The sequence below is a fragment of the Polypterus senegalus genome, chromosome 1 (genome assembly GCF_016835505.1).
Source record: "Polypterus senegalus isolate Bchr_013 chromosome 1, ASM1683550v1, whole genome shotgun sequence".
In the NCBI taxonomy this organism is placed as follows: Eukaryota; Metazoa; Chordata; class Cladistia; order Polypteriformes; family Polypteridae; genus Polypterus; species Polypterus senegalus.
Window position 1 is genome coordinate 67,936,319 of NC_053154.1, and position 15,236 is coordinate 67,951,554.

Below are 15,236 nucleotides of genomic sequence, written 5' to 3' on the forward strand. Positions count from 1 at the left end.
GTTTGATAAAGCGAGGCTTGCCAAATGTATCTATTACCTTAAGTACCATCTGTCTTGGACAACGCGTAGGACTTGAGGGGTGGGGAGCGTTCATACGCTAGTACTCCTTTACTATATAAACTATACAAATAAAAGAAGTTGGAATTTGCAATTATATCAACATCTGGAAAACAGTGACCAATCATAACACGGGAAACATTATATTCTTACGATATACAGATACTACTATCTGGGAATTGGACGCGAATCTCCTGTCTCCTAGTACACTTCATCCACCAAACTGCAGAAAAATCGATAACGTTATGCAACGACTCTCCTTCCTTCCTGTTCTGTAAACCTTAATTGGCGCCTGTGCATAAACTTAAGACAAAGCTGATTGGCCGAGCGCCATATGGGGGCGGTGAAATACAGTGCGCGGGCTGTGTGTGCAAAACCAGTAATTGAACTTAATTTCAAACACTAACAGTACCGTTAAGTAGCGATACTGGACTGGTCCTGCACGGGAGGTAATATAGAAAGGAGCATTCACTATTCAAAAATTTTCAGAGAAACGAAGCATTTGGTAAGTTGCCTGAACTAAAAAAAAGCCCGCGTTTTTTGTAATTTAACGTTGCTGTAATAAGTGCAAGCTGTCTTTGAAACATTTTTAAGTTCAAACTGTCTTCGAAGCATTATTTAGACTAGATGCTGTATCATTGTACATAATTTACATATGCATTACTTACTATTAAGGGGAAACGTGTGTTCTTGCGAGAATGGTTTGTACTTTTTATCGTCTGCTGCACGCTGTCGGCATGTTTTTGTAGTTTTTATTTTGTGGGAGAATGTCGGATATGTGCTGAAAGTCGCGTCTTCATAATATTTTCAGTCTGTTCGGAAGGAAACCTAAAGCTAATGCAGGACAAACCTCTCTTATTGGGTAGAGCACATAGGTCGGTAAGTAATTGGCTTTACTGCAGTGACTGGCGCTTCTTTTACACGTGCTGTGTGTCGAAAGTACGCATTGGTTTACACCCGTGAAATTATTTGATACGATTTAGGCAATTTTTCCAAAACCATGAGTTTTTTTTTTTATCTATGGTGAACGATGTTATAAATTACTGATTTTGTAATCCTGCCTAAAGCTGGAGACGTTTATAAACCAAACATATTACAAAATAAAGAATAAACGTTTCTGAATGTTGACGACTGTGTATGTTTAGTCAAAAAACAATCACTTTTTACTTGTTTTAATTTTGAAAATTAGCTACCCAGATTATAAAACACTTGATGACGAGTTATGGATAATTTCGCAGTTTTCATTTTTTGTGTCTATAAGATTTACTAATGAGCGCTTTGAAATAACTAAACTTTCTATTCATTTATTTGCTTGTTTGGCGCCTCCTGACTCACTGGTACGAGAAATAGCCCAAATGAAACGCAGTCGCAACCGCATAAAGTAGGCGAGAAATCCCACGGGCCCCGAGTCAGTGGTGACCCTAAGCGCTTTCGTTTACAGTATTCCGAAAATTCCTACCGTTTCACGGTTACAGATCCATGCAGTAGTCGATTGTAATCAGGATTGCGACGATCAATTTGAAAGCGTCGGGTTTCAAACAGTTGGACGAGCGTTTAATAAACAATGGGTTTGGTCGCAACGCGAGTGTGGGGTAAGAATTCTCATAACACTATTTTAAAGAGGTTCGATAAATGTCAATCCACTGGTGAAGAACATGATTGTTGAATAATTGAGAACCGTAAGGATGGGAGAAAATATTAAAAGTTTGAGATGAACTGTAAACATTCAGAACGATGTCAGTCAGTAGAATTAAACATTTCATACTGGACGGTTAACCAACTTATTCATCAAGATTTATCCTGTCACTGTATAAAATACAAACAGCACATGTATTTTTTAGGAATAATTTAGCTCGTGTTTTTCTCGGTTTACTGAATTGTTAAATGAAAACTGGTGTATGTTATTATTTAGCAAACACCCGTATCCACGGCGACTTACAAAGTTGTAATAGATACAAGAATGATTAGAGAGTGGAAGCTTCAAAAGCAGTTGTTGAACTATTTGCCAATTCATTTAGACTCATGGGCAGCATCGGTGGCGCTGCTGCCTCGCAGTTAGGAGATCTGGGTTCGCTTCCCGAGTCCTCCCAGCGTGGAGTTTACATGTTCTCCCCATGTTTGCGTGGGTTTCCTCCCACAGTCCCTTAGTGTGTGCGTGCCCTGCCCGGGGTTTGTTTCCTGCCTTTTGCCCTGTGTTGGCTGGGCGGGCGTGACCCTGTAGTTAGGATATAGCGGGATGGATGGATTTAGACTCTCATGTACTGTATTGTTAGTTCTGGAGGTCATTTAAAAAAAAGTTAAGTAATTAAATGCTTAGTTCAGTGTTTCCCAACCTTGATTTTTATTTAGAAATACTTCTGCTTTTGTTATAGATTTAAATGCTGAATTCTCTTTTGTTGATTTCAGTATATTTTGCCCTTTCTCTGTGCAGTTTTCCCCCTTCATTGTACGTTGTATCTTATTAATGACAATGAGCAGAGCATACAGCTGGCAAACAACACTGAATAATCAAAGGCTGCAACTACTTTAGCATCAGACCCGTTAATTACTAAATAATGGATTAATTAAACAATTAGAACACCTAGAAAAGTAGAATGAAAATCAAGATGAAAATATTGCTTTGTACATTTTAATATACATTAATGTGAATATATATATATATATACGTATATGTGTATGTACTGTGTATATATATATATATATATATATATATATATATATATATATATATATATATATATATATGTGGTATGTATATACCACAAAGAGGTTTATTAAATACTTGATCAGAAATGACCAAATTTATCAGCAAGCTAATATTCCATATTATTGGTAATGACTATATCCTGTGAGTTGTATGAGACAGAAGAACATCAATTTGGCCAAGTACAGCAGACAGTTGTCATCTTTGAGATTTATTGTTAATAAAAGTTTTTTTTTGCATCAATGTGTACAGGGGACAAGGGGCAATTTTTTTTTTATATTGAATTTTCTTTGGATGTGCGTCATTTCTTCTGTTAAACACCTTAAACCTGTGACACATTAGATAACTTTTCCACTTCTTTTTAGTCCTAGCCTTCATTTACATAATCTTGGCCAGTTGGAGGCAGTCATTGGTGTGCTCCTGTGAAGCCTATCATGTAGCATAACAGGTCTAACGACTGAGACCGACTAGTCTGTGACTGGTTAGGATAAAATTAAAAGGGTTTGATTTTTCTCTTTAGTTGGAGGGGCAGGCTGTGTACACAGGACAGCTGACAACCAAATGAGCAAATTAACCAGTTTATCGTAGAACATTAGAAATATTTAGACAAAAACAGGTCATTCAGACCAACAAACCTCCCCAGTCCTATCCAATTAATCCTTCCAAAATAACATTGTCTTATTTTAAAGGTTCCTAAAGTCCTACTGTTTACCACACTGCTTAGTAACTTATTCCTGCATCTGCGTTTCTCTGTGTGAAGAAAAGTTTCCTAATGTGTGTGTGAAATTTACTCTTTAACAAGTTTTCAACTGCATAACCGTGTTGTTCATGAACTCATTTTAAAGTAACACTCTCGATCCACTGTGCTAATTCTTTTCATAGTTTTAAACACTTAACGATGTCTCCTTTTAATCACCTCTTGCTTAAATCTTCTGGTATTTGCTTTATCTGAAGGTAAATGCAAGTTCTATGACAAATACAATCCAATTGTAATCAATTTGGCCTTCCAGTCCTGCAGTGTATTTAATTATTATATGCTGCCATTGTGTCCAATGTTTTAGTACCAAACAAGCATTTAATATCAGCAACATATTTATGAGAATATACAGTACACCTGTCTACAAATATGTTTTCTTTAGTAGGGGGTAAAATTGCAGTAGCTTGGCTGGACAGTTACTACTGTATGTAGTATGTGTAAATGACAATTTATGCAGTTGCAATACAATTTTAGTTAATAAAATTTAAGTGAAATAAATTGTAGATTTCTCTTTAAAATATTAAATAGGTTAAATGCAGTCTGCTGTCTTTCTTAAATTCATGGCTATACTGTCTGCCTTTTCACTGCTATGAAATGCCCATGGTATAATCTGCAGGCCTTAAGGAGTTTCTTTTGACTTTTTTAAATATATGTTAATAGTGTTTTTTTTACATTGGCCGTTCACATTTTATAAAGTTTTTTACTGTACACTTGGACTTCTTTTCCTTAAAGGTTACCTAAATCAGTTTTGATTAAATAATATTTAGCACCTGCTTAGTCATCACAGGAGATAATGCCAGTTATTTAACATATTAAGTCTGTGTTCTTTATATTTATTTTTAGATTTCCTTGAATTATCTTCAAGAAATTATGGAGTCTACAAAAGTGAAGAAAAGGAAAAAAATATTCAAAAAATGTAAAAGCCAACAAAATAGCTCTAATGTAATAGAACAGAACACACAAATACCTGACTGTTCAGGTGAAGGAGATAATGAATTCGATAATTCCTTGTTTCAATATTTAAGATATTCTTATGAGAATGAAAAAAGTAGACAAAGAAAACATAAAAAAAGTAAGAAAAACAAACACAAAGTTCCAATGAGTAAACCTAAACAGACAGAGAAAGCAGAACTGGATCACAATAAAGCATCAAATGAGCATCAGCCCTATAAAAAGACAAAGAAGAAGAACAGCTCCTTTGACTGGTGCATCACACCATCTGTGAAGTTTGATAACACGACTTTTGAACATATAAGTAGAAAAAGGCAAATCAGATCCTTTGAAGATTTTGAAAACATTATTTGTGAACAGCAGAAAAAACACAAGCTCCCACATCATTCACTGTCAAAGAAAGACCACAGTGACAAAGAGACAGACCAGAAAAATAACAATCAGGTATCACCAGTGTGCAAAATAAATCCAAACAAAACAACAGCTGTATTTGACAGGTCAGATTCTTGTATTGATAAATATATGTTGCACTCTAGAAATAAAATAAAATTATCTAGAAAAGGGTGTACAGTGCACGAAGACTGCTGTTCGTATAATAAACCTCTGCCATGCTCGACTCCAGAGATACGGACTAAATCATTCAACACTAATGACGAGAAGAGCTTAAAGGAAACAAAATCTGAAACAGAAATAATACATGAAATTAATGAAGACATGTTTAACAGCCAAGACCTCTTTATTACACAAAAGAATTTTCAGCCTGTAATTGTGTCTAGTGGGGAGAGTGACTTTGCTTTACGTGTAAAAAGAGACCATCAACGGTACATGGAAAGAGAAGAACCTGAAAAGCAAAGTATGGCATCAGTATTAAGTACACCGATGTCACCTTATATACAGAGATTTAAAAATTGTCATCACATCTGCAATAATGAAATGAAGACACATGCTGATAAAGCTACACAAACTGATATATCTATTGACTTGAGTTCAATGACTATGTCTTCCAAACTTTGCAAGTATTTATCAAAGGCTAAATGTAAGGAGATTCCAGTTGATTTTAGTTTGCCATCACGAGTAAGAGCAAATATCCCCAATACAGATGAATTCTTTTCTACCAAGGAAATGTGCAGAAATTTCAGGGCTTCTCCTTCTGTATCAGGTCCTGAAAGCCAGTATACTGAATCAGATAAAATCAGTGGGTTGACATCTGAGGGTGGAAATAAAACTTTTTCCCAAAGCACTTATGGTGGTACACAGTTAAAAAAATCTGAAGAAGGAAAATATAAACAAATGCATTTAAATAAATCTTATTTTTTTAAAGTGAAAAATGAAACGGAGTGTGTAGACCCAAACTCTCCACTAAGAAGGTTGATGATGCTGCCTGATAAAAGAGTAAACAACAGAAAAACTACTTAACATGAAATAATTTAAGGCTAAATTATAACGTTAACACAAAGGCAGCCTTCACTGAAAAGCATTTTATAAACTAGAAAATTGTTGAAAACCAGTTTGAGTTATTAAGGAAGATTTTTGCACGTTGTTAATAATACATACTTTGTATGTTCTGTGTACACATTATCTACCAATAACTGCATTCATTATATTCACTTATTCAGTATATAACAGTTCACATGTCATTTCATATGTTTTCATTCAATATACTTGTAGATATCATTGTTGATGTTCTGTTATCTAGTTTGTTTTGGTACATATAATTATTACCTTAAATGGTTATAAAGTTACAATAACGTACACAGCAACTGATATATTTTAAGATACAAAAAACTCAGTAGGTTTGAGTAATTTTGTTACAAATGTCAACAATAATTTTAATTATGTCTTTTTATATAAATCTACTTGATATTGTTTAGAGATTATGCATTTGTAACCATTTATTTTTATGTTTCTGGTATATCACTTTGGAAATTGTGTTGATTTTGTATTTTAAATAATAAATACTTAGCAACACACTTTTGTGAATCAATGCATGGTGTCTACTCCAATTCTTGTTAAAAATGTTTGGGGTTCCTGTAAATGAACTCAATGCTTACTCTTAACTCCCCTTACTCAAAATATCAAGTTGATAGTGAGGCAAGTAGATTTAGTTCATTCTTCTCTGAACACAATTAACTTTGTACACTTCTCTGTGCTCTGCAGATCATAAATCATTAATAAACATTAGAAAAAATTATTTATAGATAGATATATATCTCACATAACATTACCTGCTTAATTACTGTGCCATGAAAAAGTATTTGTCCCCTTCCTTAATTTCCTCTGTTACTGAAAATCTTTTCAGATTTTTAATTAAATTGTGATATCAGATAAAGGAGACCCAAGTTAACAATACATTTTCCCTCTTTTCAACTTACAGTGTATGTTATTTACTGCATGAGTAAAGTTCTCTAACACCAACAGGCGCTGTATAAATAAAAGTAGCTCCTGAATTATTTTAATTTACTTTATAAAGATTTAACAAAACAATAGATGCACCGATTCACACATGTATGGTCATCATCAAGGGACAACTGAAAGAAATAAGAGTAATATTTTAACAAATAATCTGATGAATACAAATCATTTAATGACAATTAAACACAAGGATCATTGGTGAAAGTAAATCAAACTTGCATCCATATTGGGTGTATCGAACAGGAGCAGCATTTTGGAAGGAATATCCAACAGTACAGATGTATTCTTTAAAATGAATGTGGGATATTCCTTTTTTAGAACTGAGATGCACAGGGATTGTTAAGGATGGGCTCCTGCATTGTGCTTGGCACAGGTTTTTCTTATAACCTTATAATGGACTAAGCAGCAAAAAAAAAAAAAGACATGTTTGTTTTAATGTTTCCAAGGTTATTTTAACATTTAAAGCTTACTATACCTCAGTCTACATACTAGAACCTCTTGTTTTAAAAAGGACATTATACTTTGCCCACTTGGTTTATATATTTGGTGTGTCTTTCTAGTTGGGGGTATCTGGACAAAGAAACAGTGAAATAGCTTTACAGAGGTCACCAATAAAAAAATTCACTGCCATGACATGTGGTGACAACATAGTTATTTTTCTAACAATATGGGTCATGTCTGTAAAAGGAGAGGTCAGATAATGCTAAGAGTACAAGACTATTTTCCCCATAACTCTTACGCTTTGCTTTTCTTATCAGTCACAACTACAATGTTTGGAACATAACTTAGTTAATGCTGGGAGTGTTTGTGCATTCTTACAGATTTCCATCCTGTTTGTTTCTTTTCTGCCTTCATAAAGTATTTATTACTAATAGTTTGAATATTCAGAAGTTACTTAATATTATGTACTTTTGAGGGAAAAAGTACTTTCACTGCATATTGCACTATCTGAGACACTAGTCTACTGTATGTGCTGAGGAATGGGTATTCACTTCTGTTCTTAATGGTGTTACACTAGAAATCTTCAGTGGTGTTCTTTTAAATTACCCCTATTGCTGTCTTTTATTGGTGTATATTTAGGTACAGTATACTGTTGACGTCTTTCAGAAGAAGTTCCTACCGTCTGTAGTTGTGTGCTGTGGAAATTAAATGAGGTGAAATATTTAAAGGATGACTAATGGTTCATCTTTTCATTCCTGCTTCCTATGACATTACTTAATAATCAGTAACAGAGTACTGTTTCTATCATTTCATCCAAATTCATAAGTGATTACTTAAATTATAAGTTTTGCCTTTCCTGGCAGCTTCTGGTCTGCCAGTAACATTTGTATTTTAATGTTACTGTTTTATTGAGCAAGATGATATGGCAGCACATTGGTTAGAGCTACTGTTTCACAAATTGTGGCACCAGTCATTGCTCATGCGAGTTTTCTTTCCACATCCCCAATGGTGTGCAGGTTAGGTGAATTGAAGACATTGAGTTCACATCTGTATAGACCCACTAAAAGACTGACGCCTGGTCCAGGGTGGTTTCTTTCTTTGCACCCTTCAACTCTGAATTGAATTAAGCATGTTAGAGAATTGTTTGGTATACTTATACTGAGCAAAACGCAAAAAAATACCATTAGACTCCCATCACTGTTTTAAGGTATTCTTTAAATTATTTTTATTATTGGTTTGAATTTTACTTAAATGTAACAATTCTTTATAAGAAACAAACATTGATGTTTGTTGTATGTAGCAGGCAGTGCTTTAGGAATGATTAATCATCACTTGTGAATGAAATGTACTGATACCTGCTTGTTAGCCACCCATCATCAAATCCACTTCATACAATTATAGTGTCAAGGGGCTATCAGGTAGGAACCATTCCGGAGCCAGTGGCCAGTCCACTGACAGGCACCATTCACTGCAGCCCGTTTATCATTACCCATTCATCAAATTAAATGTCTTTAAAATGCTTCTGGATAGCCAGCATGCAGAGGACAGTGTACAAACTCTACAAAGGCAGTTTCCAGGTAAGGATTAAAATCCCAGGTCTTGGAGCTTTAAGGCAGGAGTACTGTTACGGTTATATTGTCCCTAAATTATATTATTTGTATTTATTACTTTGCCCTGTATGCCATGAATTATAATGTTACCATCTGCAATACAGAAAAGGGGAAAAAACGTAAAACCAAAGAACTCTGAATTACTAAGTAACTCAAGACTTTTGCTATTTTCATTTACAGTTATCAAGTATAATACTAATCAATTAACTAGTTTTTAGACACAAGGACATAAATAAAAAAATTCTTTGAAATTGGCCAATAAATTCACACTATACACATCTTTAATACATTATTACAAATACAAAACGTTAATATTAAGAAATCCAAAGCAAGTAAGAAATGGGTGAAAACATAATGCAAAAGGATTACAGTAGATTTATTTGTTTTAAAAAAAAATGACACTTTACGAGTTTTGTTGTAAATAAAATGCTTTGGAAATTAATTCATTTACTGAAATTTATAATAGCTACTTAAACTATCGGCAATACAGACAACAAGTGCAGCAATGGCCAAAAAAAAAAGTTTATTTAATGATGTTAATCTTGCAAAACATGTGATGCAGAATATACTCTAGTTATGTCTGAAGAGCTTGATTCCCATCCATTTCCACAAATGAAAGAACACGTACACCGGTATGGTTATAGGGAGGAGGAGACTGTAGAAGCACAGGCTGCTAGTGCTTGTACATTCCTCAGGAAAGTTTTTATCCACTGCTGCTGAAAAAAGCAGTCCTGTTAAAGAAATAATTGGAACTAAAACTGTCAGAGTTGATAATGACCACCCCATGTTATTGTTTCTATCTTTAGCAAAAAGTATTAGTCAGCCTCTCTGGTCACAATTTCTAAATGACAGTTTACTCTAACTTGCTGTCATTCTTGTGCATCTCATTTCTGTGAATCTTTCTGGCGTCTTGAGGGATCAGATTCGGTATGCCATCAACAACAGGATAGGCTATTCCCAGCTCATCATTTATAAGTTCATTGGTTTGTTCTTCATATCTGTTAAAAGGAAAAAAAAAAAGATTTTATAAATATTCATTTTAACCATTTTCAGGTATAAGCTTTTTTTTTTTTTAAATTATCTAACGTCATTGTATGTTTAAACTAACCTAATTCACATGATGCAAAATAGCTAAACCAAATCTGATATTAGTATTAAACCAGAACTAATATGATTGTAAACTTTAAGATGTAGATACATTATATATAAATGAGTACAACAATACAGTTCTCTATTAGCATCAACTATGGCTCATTCCACACCAGCCCTTATACTTGTGGGCATGTTGTCAATGGGCCACAGAAGTCACCTGAGTGGCTGAACCAAAGAACTGAAGCCTAAGCTGTTAGCATTATGGTTGTCTATCTGCAGCACAGGTGCGGCTAATGTACTCTGAACATTGTTGCAGTCTTGCCAGCCCAAATGAACCATTTTTTCTGAAGATCAACTCCAACTCTAGTAGGGTTCACACTTACTAAGACCCAAATGTTGTTTCAGCTGTACGTGGAGGCAAATTGTATTAAAAGCTGAACTAACATTAATAAATTGTGATTGTTGCTGTCTACTAAATTTCAAAGAGAGCTACATTTTCAATACTCATTCATTTTCTATTAGTAAAGGGTTGATATTTCACAATCACAGTTCAAAGTCATAATTTCAAAACATGCTGTCCATGCATTTGGCCAAACTGATATCAAACCTGTCCATTAGACCCCCACTTGCTTTCCATACCTGAATTGGTTTAAACACATGCATCTCACTGTTAATTCACTGCCTGCATTTTGTGAAGAAATGGATCATGTTATGGGACAGTTTTCCAAATGACTGTCTGCATGCTGCTTTTAAACTCTTCTCTGTTTCCATGGCACTTGGCACTTGCTTAGTGACAGTGGTGACAGAAAGAGACGGATAAAAATCAACAAGCACATGTCACCCTGCAAAAGCCAGTGTCAGTGAAGCATGATTACTTTGTCTCAGTTCCTCCAAACTGTTCTTCATACTCTACACTTACCATTATTTTATCCAGCTAATTATTAGGAGAATGGACATTTGGTTGGAGTCTCTACCAGGAAAGGATGACAGCTTCTCTATATTTGCAGTCTTCTCTTAACACCTCATGTTTTTTGGACTCTTTTATTTTATTGTTCATTTTTGAAAACATTCATTAAACAAGACAGTACAGTTGGCCATAAAGTGCATTTAATAAAACTCAAACTCAGATTGTCGTGTTCTCCTGACAAGTGATAGCAGTATAAAATAAATTGGTGATTAATACAAAACATAACATGTATACAATACCCTATATTAAAGGCAACTATGTGAAGGAAATGTTTGTTCAGTATGTGTCTATGTAATTATATAAGGATGTCAAACCCAATTTTTCACACTGTTGGACAATTTTTACTATTCAATTCACTTTCAACAGTTTATAAATGCAGCCATTTGTTCATTTTTACTGATGATTTGCCTGTCCTTTGTGAATTAAAAACATAAATAAATAAATCCTGTGGTAGGTTGGCACGCTGCCCGGGATTGGATTCCTGCCTTGTGCCCTGTGTTGGCTGGGATTGGCTCCAGCAGACCCCCGTGACCCTATGTTCGGATTCAGCGGGTTAGAAAATGGATGGATGGATGGAATAAATAAATCACAGGGTGCCTTTGAAATACAGGATTGAGGAATTTTTTTGAAACTTAGCATAACTTTTCTACTTTACAGTTGTAATGTAGGCAAAGTGGTGGCTCTGAGGCTACGGATCTGCACTGGCAACCATAAGGTTACCAGTTCGAATCCTGGAAATCCCAGAAGTGATTCCACTCTGTTGGGCTCTTGAGCAATGCCCTAAACCTGCAAATGCTCCTCCCTGGGTATGATGTTAACCTGTATCCAGACTACTCCATTCCATTCAAACTTAGTGTGGCGCTGAGGTGTCATCCATTGAATGGCTGTGCTCGGATCTTAATTTGGGATCCTGAGGAGGGTCGTTGTGTGGTGGGTGCAGCAATGTGCTGTATCAGTGCACGCTCCCAACCTCTACATTTGTAACGTTAACTTAAACATTTTATAAAATCAAATGTTAACTAAAAGTAACAATATTCTCAAAGCAGTTTAACCAGGTCAGAGTCAACAAGGTTCTAGGGCCAGGGCCTATCTCAGCAGCGGCTTTACTTTGGCCATTTTTTACCCCCGAACTGAAATTTAGGAATGGCAGTACCTTGCAACCCAAGTAAACACAATAACCAGTTTCAACGTTAATAATGCAATTGCAAAAGATCCTGTAACAAGCAAATTAGCATTTGTACATGACTAAATAAGATGAGGGAGATAGATGACCATTAGGACACTGAAAGAGCGGCTGCTAAAAATGGGGCTTTGCAATCATATGTGAATAATACACTTCAAAAATCAGTCATTTGAAGCAGTAATAACTACTATAAACGCTATTAATGCCTTGGCTATAACTTCCATTCAATTTAATTGAATCTTTATTAAAAAAGAGAGCATCAATTTCTATCAAAAACATGAACATTTTTGGGTGACCGTAAACGTTTGACAGTTTGTGTATGGGGTATACATACGTAATATCTGCATGCCGCTAATGTACATTTTTTCATATTGGAACGAGATTATAACATAATACTGTTTAAACTAGTGTATGTGAACAAATTCCAGGTCTAAAATGTATTTTAAAAATCCAGTTATAACGGAAGTCATAACCCTTCGACAAACACGCAGACCTACTTCTGCGTGATCAAGGAACAAGTCCGGTGAGCTTCTTTGTTTTTGACGTAATCGAACGTTAAAACAATAACATACTCGACTTGTTGCTCTCAGTCGCCACTGTATACTGTAACTGACACAACACGTTAATTAAGGAGAGTGAAATCTTACCGCAATGGCTTCTTTGAAAGAGGACACACCAAGTACTTTAATAGACTCTTGTCAAAACTGTACGTGCTACTTTGCTCGCTCTTGTCATTAAAACGGATTTCTGATACCCTTAGAGTGCGGACTGGAATCCTCTTGTTTATTAACGGCGTTACTGGAAACTGCCTACAGACATTACGAAACATAATGGTCAACTAGAAAAAACAAATCCTTTGAAGAAAGCCCTTTAGTTTACATCCGGGTTACACGTCCATGTGTTTCAGTGCCGAAATCCCTAATGCAACAGTGCTGTGAGGGAACAGTTCCTTTTGAATGCATATACCTGTATGGGGATGCTGATAATGAGCAGCCCTCTATAATTTAACAGAGAATCTGCACACTTAGATAATACTGTACGTGGGAGTAACCAATCTGAACTATATATGATGAAAAATATCCCCGATATAACATAAATAATTTTGGAATATGGCCCGAGAAGTGTGTAAAATTCTTAAATCGAGTACATTTTCTGCAAGTGGTGAGAAGAGCTCACCCACGACTCGTTTAGTCCGTATTTCAGCTCCGCGGTGGGGCTCCTAAACTGGTGTCCCTTTTAAGCGACCACAGCCGTGCTCTAATAAGAGGATTGCCTTTAGTCCGAGTGGACACTTCTAGTGTGACGAGGCTGTGGGCGTTCTACCGGTGCTGGGCTATCCGAACAAGGTCTCCTTCTGTTGGTGCCGTCATCTTCCCATCGTGAACAGCACCCGTGCTCTGCGGACACCTCCCGCAATCTGACGGAAGAGAATTTATGGTTGAATCGGGCGAACATTATTCCCAGAGACGTGATTATTTTTCGGAGTTCCACCTGATACCATATTTTAGGATCTCAAATTATTGTTGCTGTACCAGCAGAATTTTTGGGATCCAAGTTTTTTAATCCCACTTTTGCTCCTTGATCAGGTTCATTTATGCATATGCTTTGAGACTGTCCTTGGGTTTAGTTTTTTGTCTTGTGTGGTTGATTTTCTTGCTTTCATTCTCTTGATTCGAACGCCCCGTTTCCCCTGCATTTTCCTAATTCTAGACTTTTCCTCACGTCATTTATCTGTTATCCAACAGAGGCAAATTGCTTTAGGGACAATTGCTTGCCTTGCCTACTTTTGGAAATCCCATGTTTCTTTTTCTGTATGGAAGTCTTCCTTTCTTAATCTGATCTTTACAGAGTTGTCAGCAGTGAGGCTCAATGTGGTATCTGGCTCTTATATTGACAAATGGACAGATATGGTATAGCTGGTCTATGAATGGATGTAGCCAGGTCCTGACTGCATCCCTAATCTATAGCTCTTCTTCTCTTTAAAGGGGTCAATGCGGTGCTGTCCCCTCACTCCTTTATTTATATACATAGCAGGGTTCAGTTGATTTGGATTGGGTGGTGGGGTTGGGTATGTTTACTGAGCATGGGGTAATATTTTATTGTAATCTCAGTCCGAACGGCTTTTGTTTCTCTCTAAAGTGTTTGTTTTGTATTTCAACAAAAAAAAAAAAAGATCAAAAAAGAAACATTATATAGTACATTTCAAACACAAGCACAAATTGCTTTCCAGGATACAGATTATTACAAGATAATAAAATCAGACATCCATACAATCCCATGCAAGCTATCCCACTTGTATGACAGGAATAAAAACAGAGCACAAATTTTAAATGAATAAACCCAACACAAATAAAGTAAAAATGTATAGTAGCACTGTGTCCATAAATTAAACACATAAATGAGATGCTTAAATATAAAAGCTGTAAAACATTGTTAGGTGTAGTGAGTTTGTCGTCCCATATGTTAACGATATTTAAGCTTGGCATACTACAGTTTATAAAATTCTCAGTGATTATCATTCGTTGACGTGCAGAACACATTGTGTCAAAACAAGTTTTGTTGCATAATAATGTCAATTATAAAACCAGTTTTGCTAGCTAGCAAGTGAAACTGCTGTTAGGCTATACACATGATGAAGCAAACATGAGCTGTGATGTGTTGCTGTTACCTGCACCTGACACTGTCACAGGGCTTTTCTCTTTTCTTTCCCCTGTCTTTCGCCTCCATCTGGCCATTTTTTCTCGATCAGCCAGCCTTTCATTCATCTCCTTCTGTTTCTGGTAATATTCAGTGCTGTGTTCAGTTTGAGAAAATAAAAAAGCATTGTGTGTGGCGCAGGCCAAATCAGAAGACAGGCCAAGCCATCAGGATTGCCCCTGAGCCTCCTGTTGGCCAGTCTGAGCCTGAGTAACACCTACCAGAAAGAGGGAAAATATTACACCTGTTTTGGCATCTTTTCACGGGTTGCCAGCTTCACTAGGAGTTAATTTTAAAAAGATATTACTTATTTTTAAGATACTTAATGGTTTAGCACCGTCACACATTTTGGAATCCTTAACCAA

At 35.8% G+C, this 15,236-nt stretch overlaps 3 protein-coding genes across 5 annotated transcripts; 1 reads left to right on the forward strand and 2 right to left on the reverse strand.

Annotated features, from left to right (window-relative positions):
- The first annotated feature begins 409 nt into the window (after positions 1-409).
- Positions 410-6,114, forward strand: LOC120517922. 3 transcript variants are annotated; one of them, XM_039740452.1, is made up of 2 exons: positions 410-562; positions 4,362-6,114. In XM_039740452.1, the coding sequence occupies exon 2, from the start codon at positions 4,389-4,391 to the stop codon at positions 5,883-5,885; it is 1,497 nt and encodes a 498-aa protein (XP_039596386.1). In that variant the 5' UTR covers positions 410-562; positions 4,362-4,388; the 3' UTR covers positions 5,886-6,114. The 3 variants fall into 3 exon arrangements, with proteins under 3 accessions (XP_039596386.1, XP_039596375.1, XP_039596392.1); XM_039740441.1 differs by lacking the exon at positions 410-562 and adding an exon at positions 791-936; XM_039740458.1 differs by lacking the exon at positions 410-562 and adding an exon at positions 1,430-1,649.
- A 2,406-nt stretch (positions 6,115-8,520) lies between these two features.
- Positions 8,521-9,739, reverse strand: LOC120527091 (phosphatidylinositol N-acetylglucosaminyltransferase subunit Y-like). Its single transcript, XM_039750163.1, has one exon. It carries the CDS (start codon positions 9,716-9,718, stop codon positions 9,503-9,505), a length of 216 nt encoding a protein of 71 aa, XP_039606097.1. The 5' UTR covers positions 9,719-9,739; the 3' UTR covers positions 8,521-9,502.
- LOC120527083 (protein preY, mitochondrial-like) lies at positions 9,677-13,097 on the reverse strand. Its single transcript, XM_039750149.1, has 2 exons — positions 12,822-13,097; positions 9,677-9,930 (listed from the first exon to the last, which is right to left on the reverse strand). Exons 1-2 carry the CDS (start codon positions 13,001-13,003, stop codon positions 9,786-9,788), a joined length of 327 nt encoding a protein of 108 aa, XP_039606083.1. The 5' UTR covers positions 13,004-13,097; the 3' UTR covers positions 9,677-9,785.
- Positions 13,098-15,236: the final 2,139 nt, after the last annotated feature.

Bases quoted from the DNA above. Each gene is read 5' to 3' on its own strand.
- LOC120517922 (XM_039740441.1), top strand. From the start codon at position 895: ATGCAGGACAAACCTCTCTTATTGGGTAGAGCACATAGGTCG. The intron at 937-4,361 runs GTAAGTAATTGG...ATTTATTTTTAG, and splicing joins TGGGTAGAGCACATAGGTCG to ATTTCCTTGAATTATCTTCA.
- LOC120527091 (XM_039750163.1), bottom strand. From the start codon at position 9,718: ATGGGGTGGTCATTATCAACTCTGACAGTTTTAGTTCCAATTATTTCT.
- LOC120527083 (XM_039750149.1), bottom strand. From the start codon at position 13,003: ATGTTTCGTAATGTCTGTAGGCAGTTTCCAGTAACGCCGTTAATAAAC. The intron at 9,931-12,821 runs GTAAGATTTCAC...TCCTTTTAACAG, and splicing joins CTTTCAAAGAAGCCATTGCG to ATATGAAGAACAAACCAATG.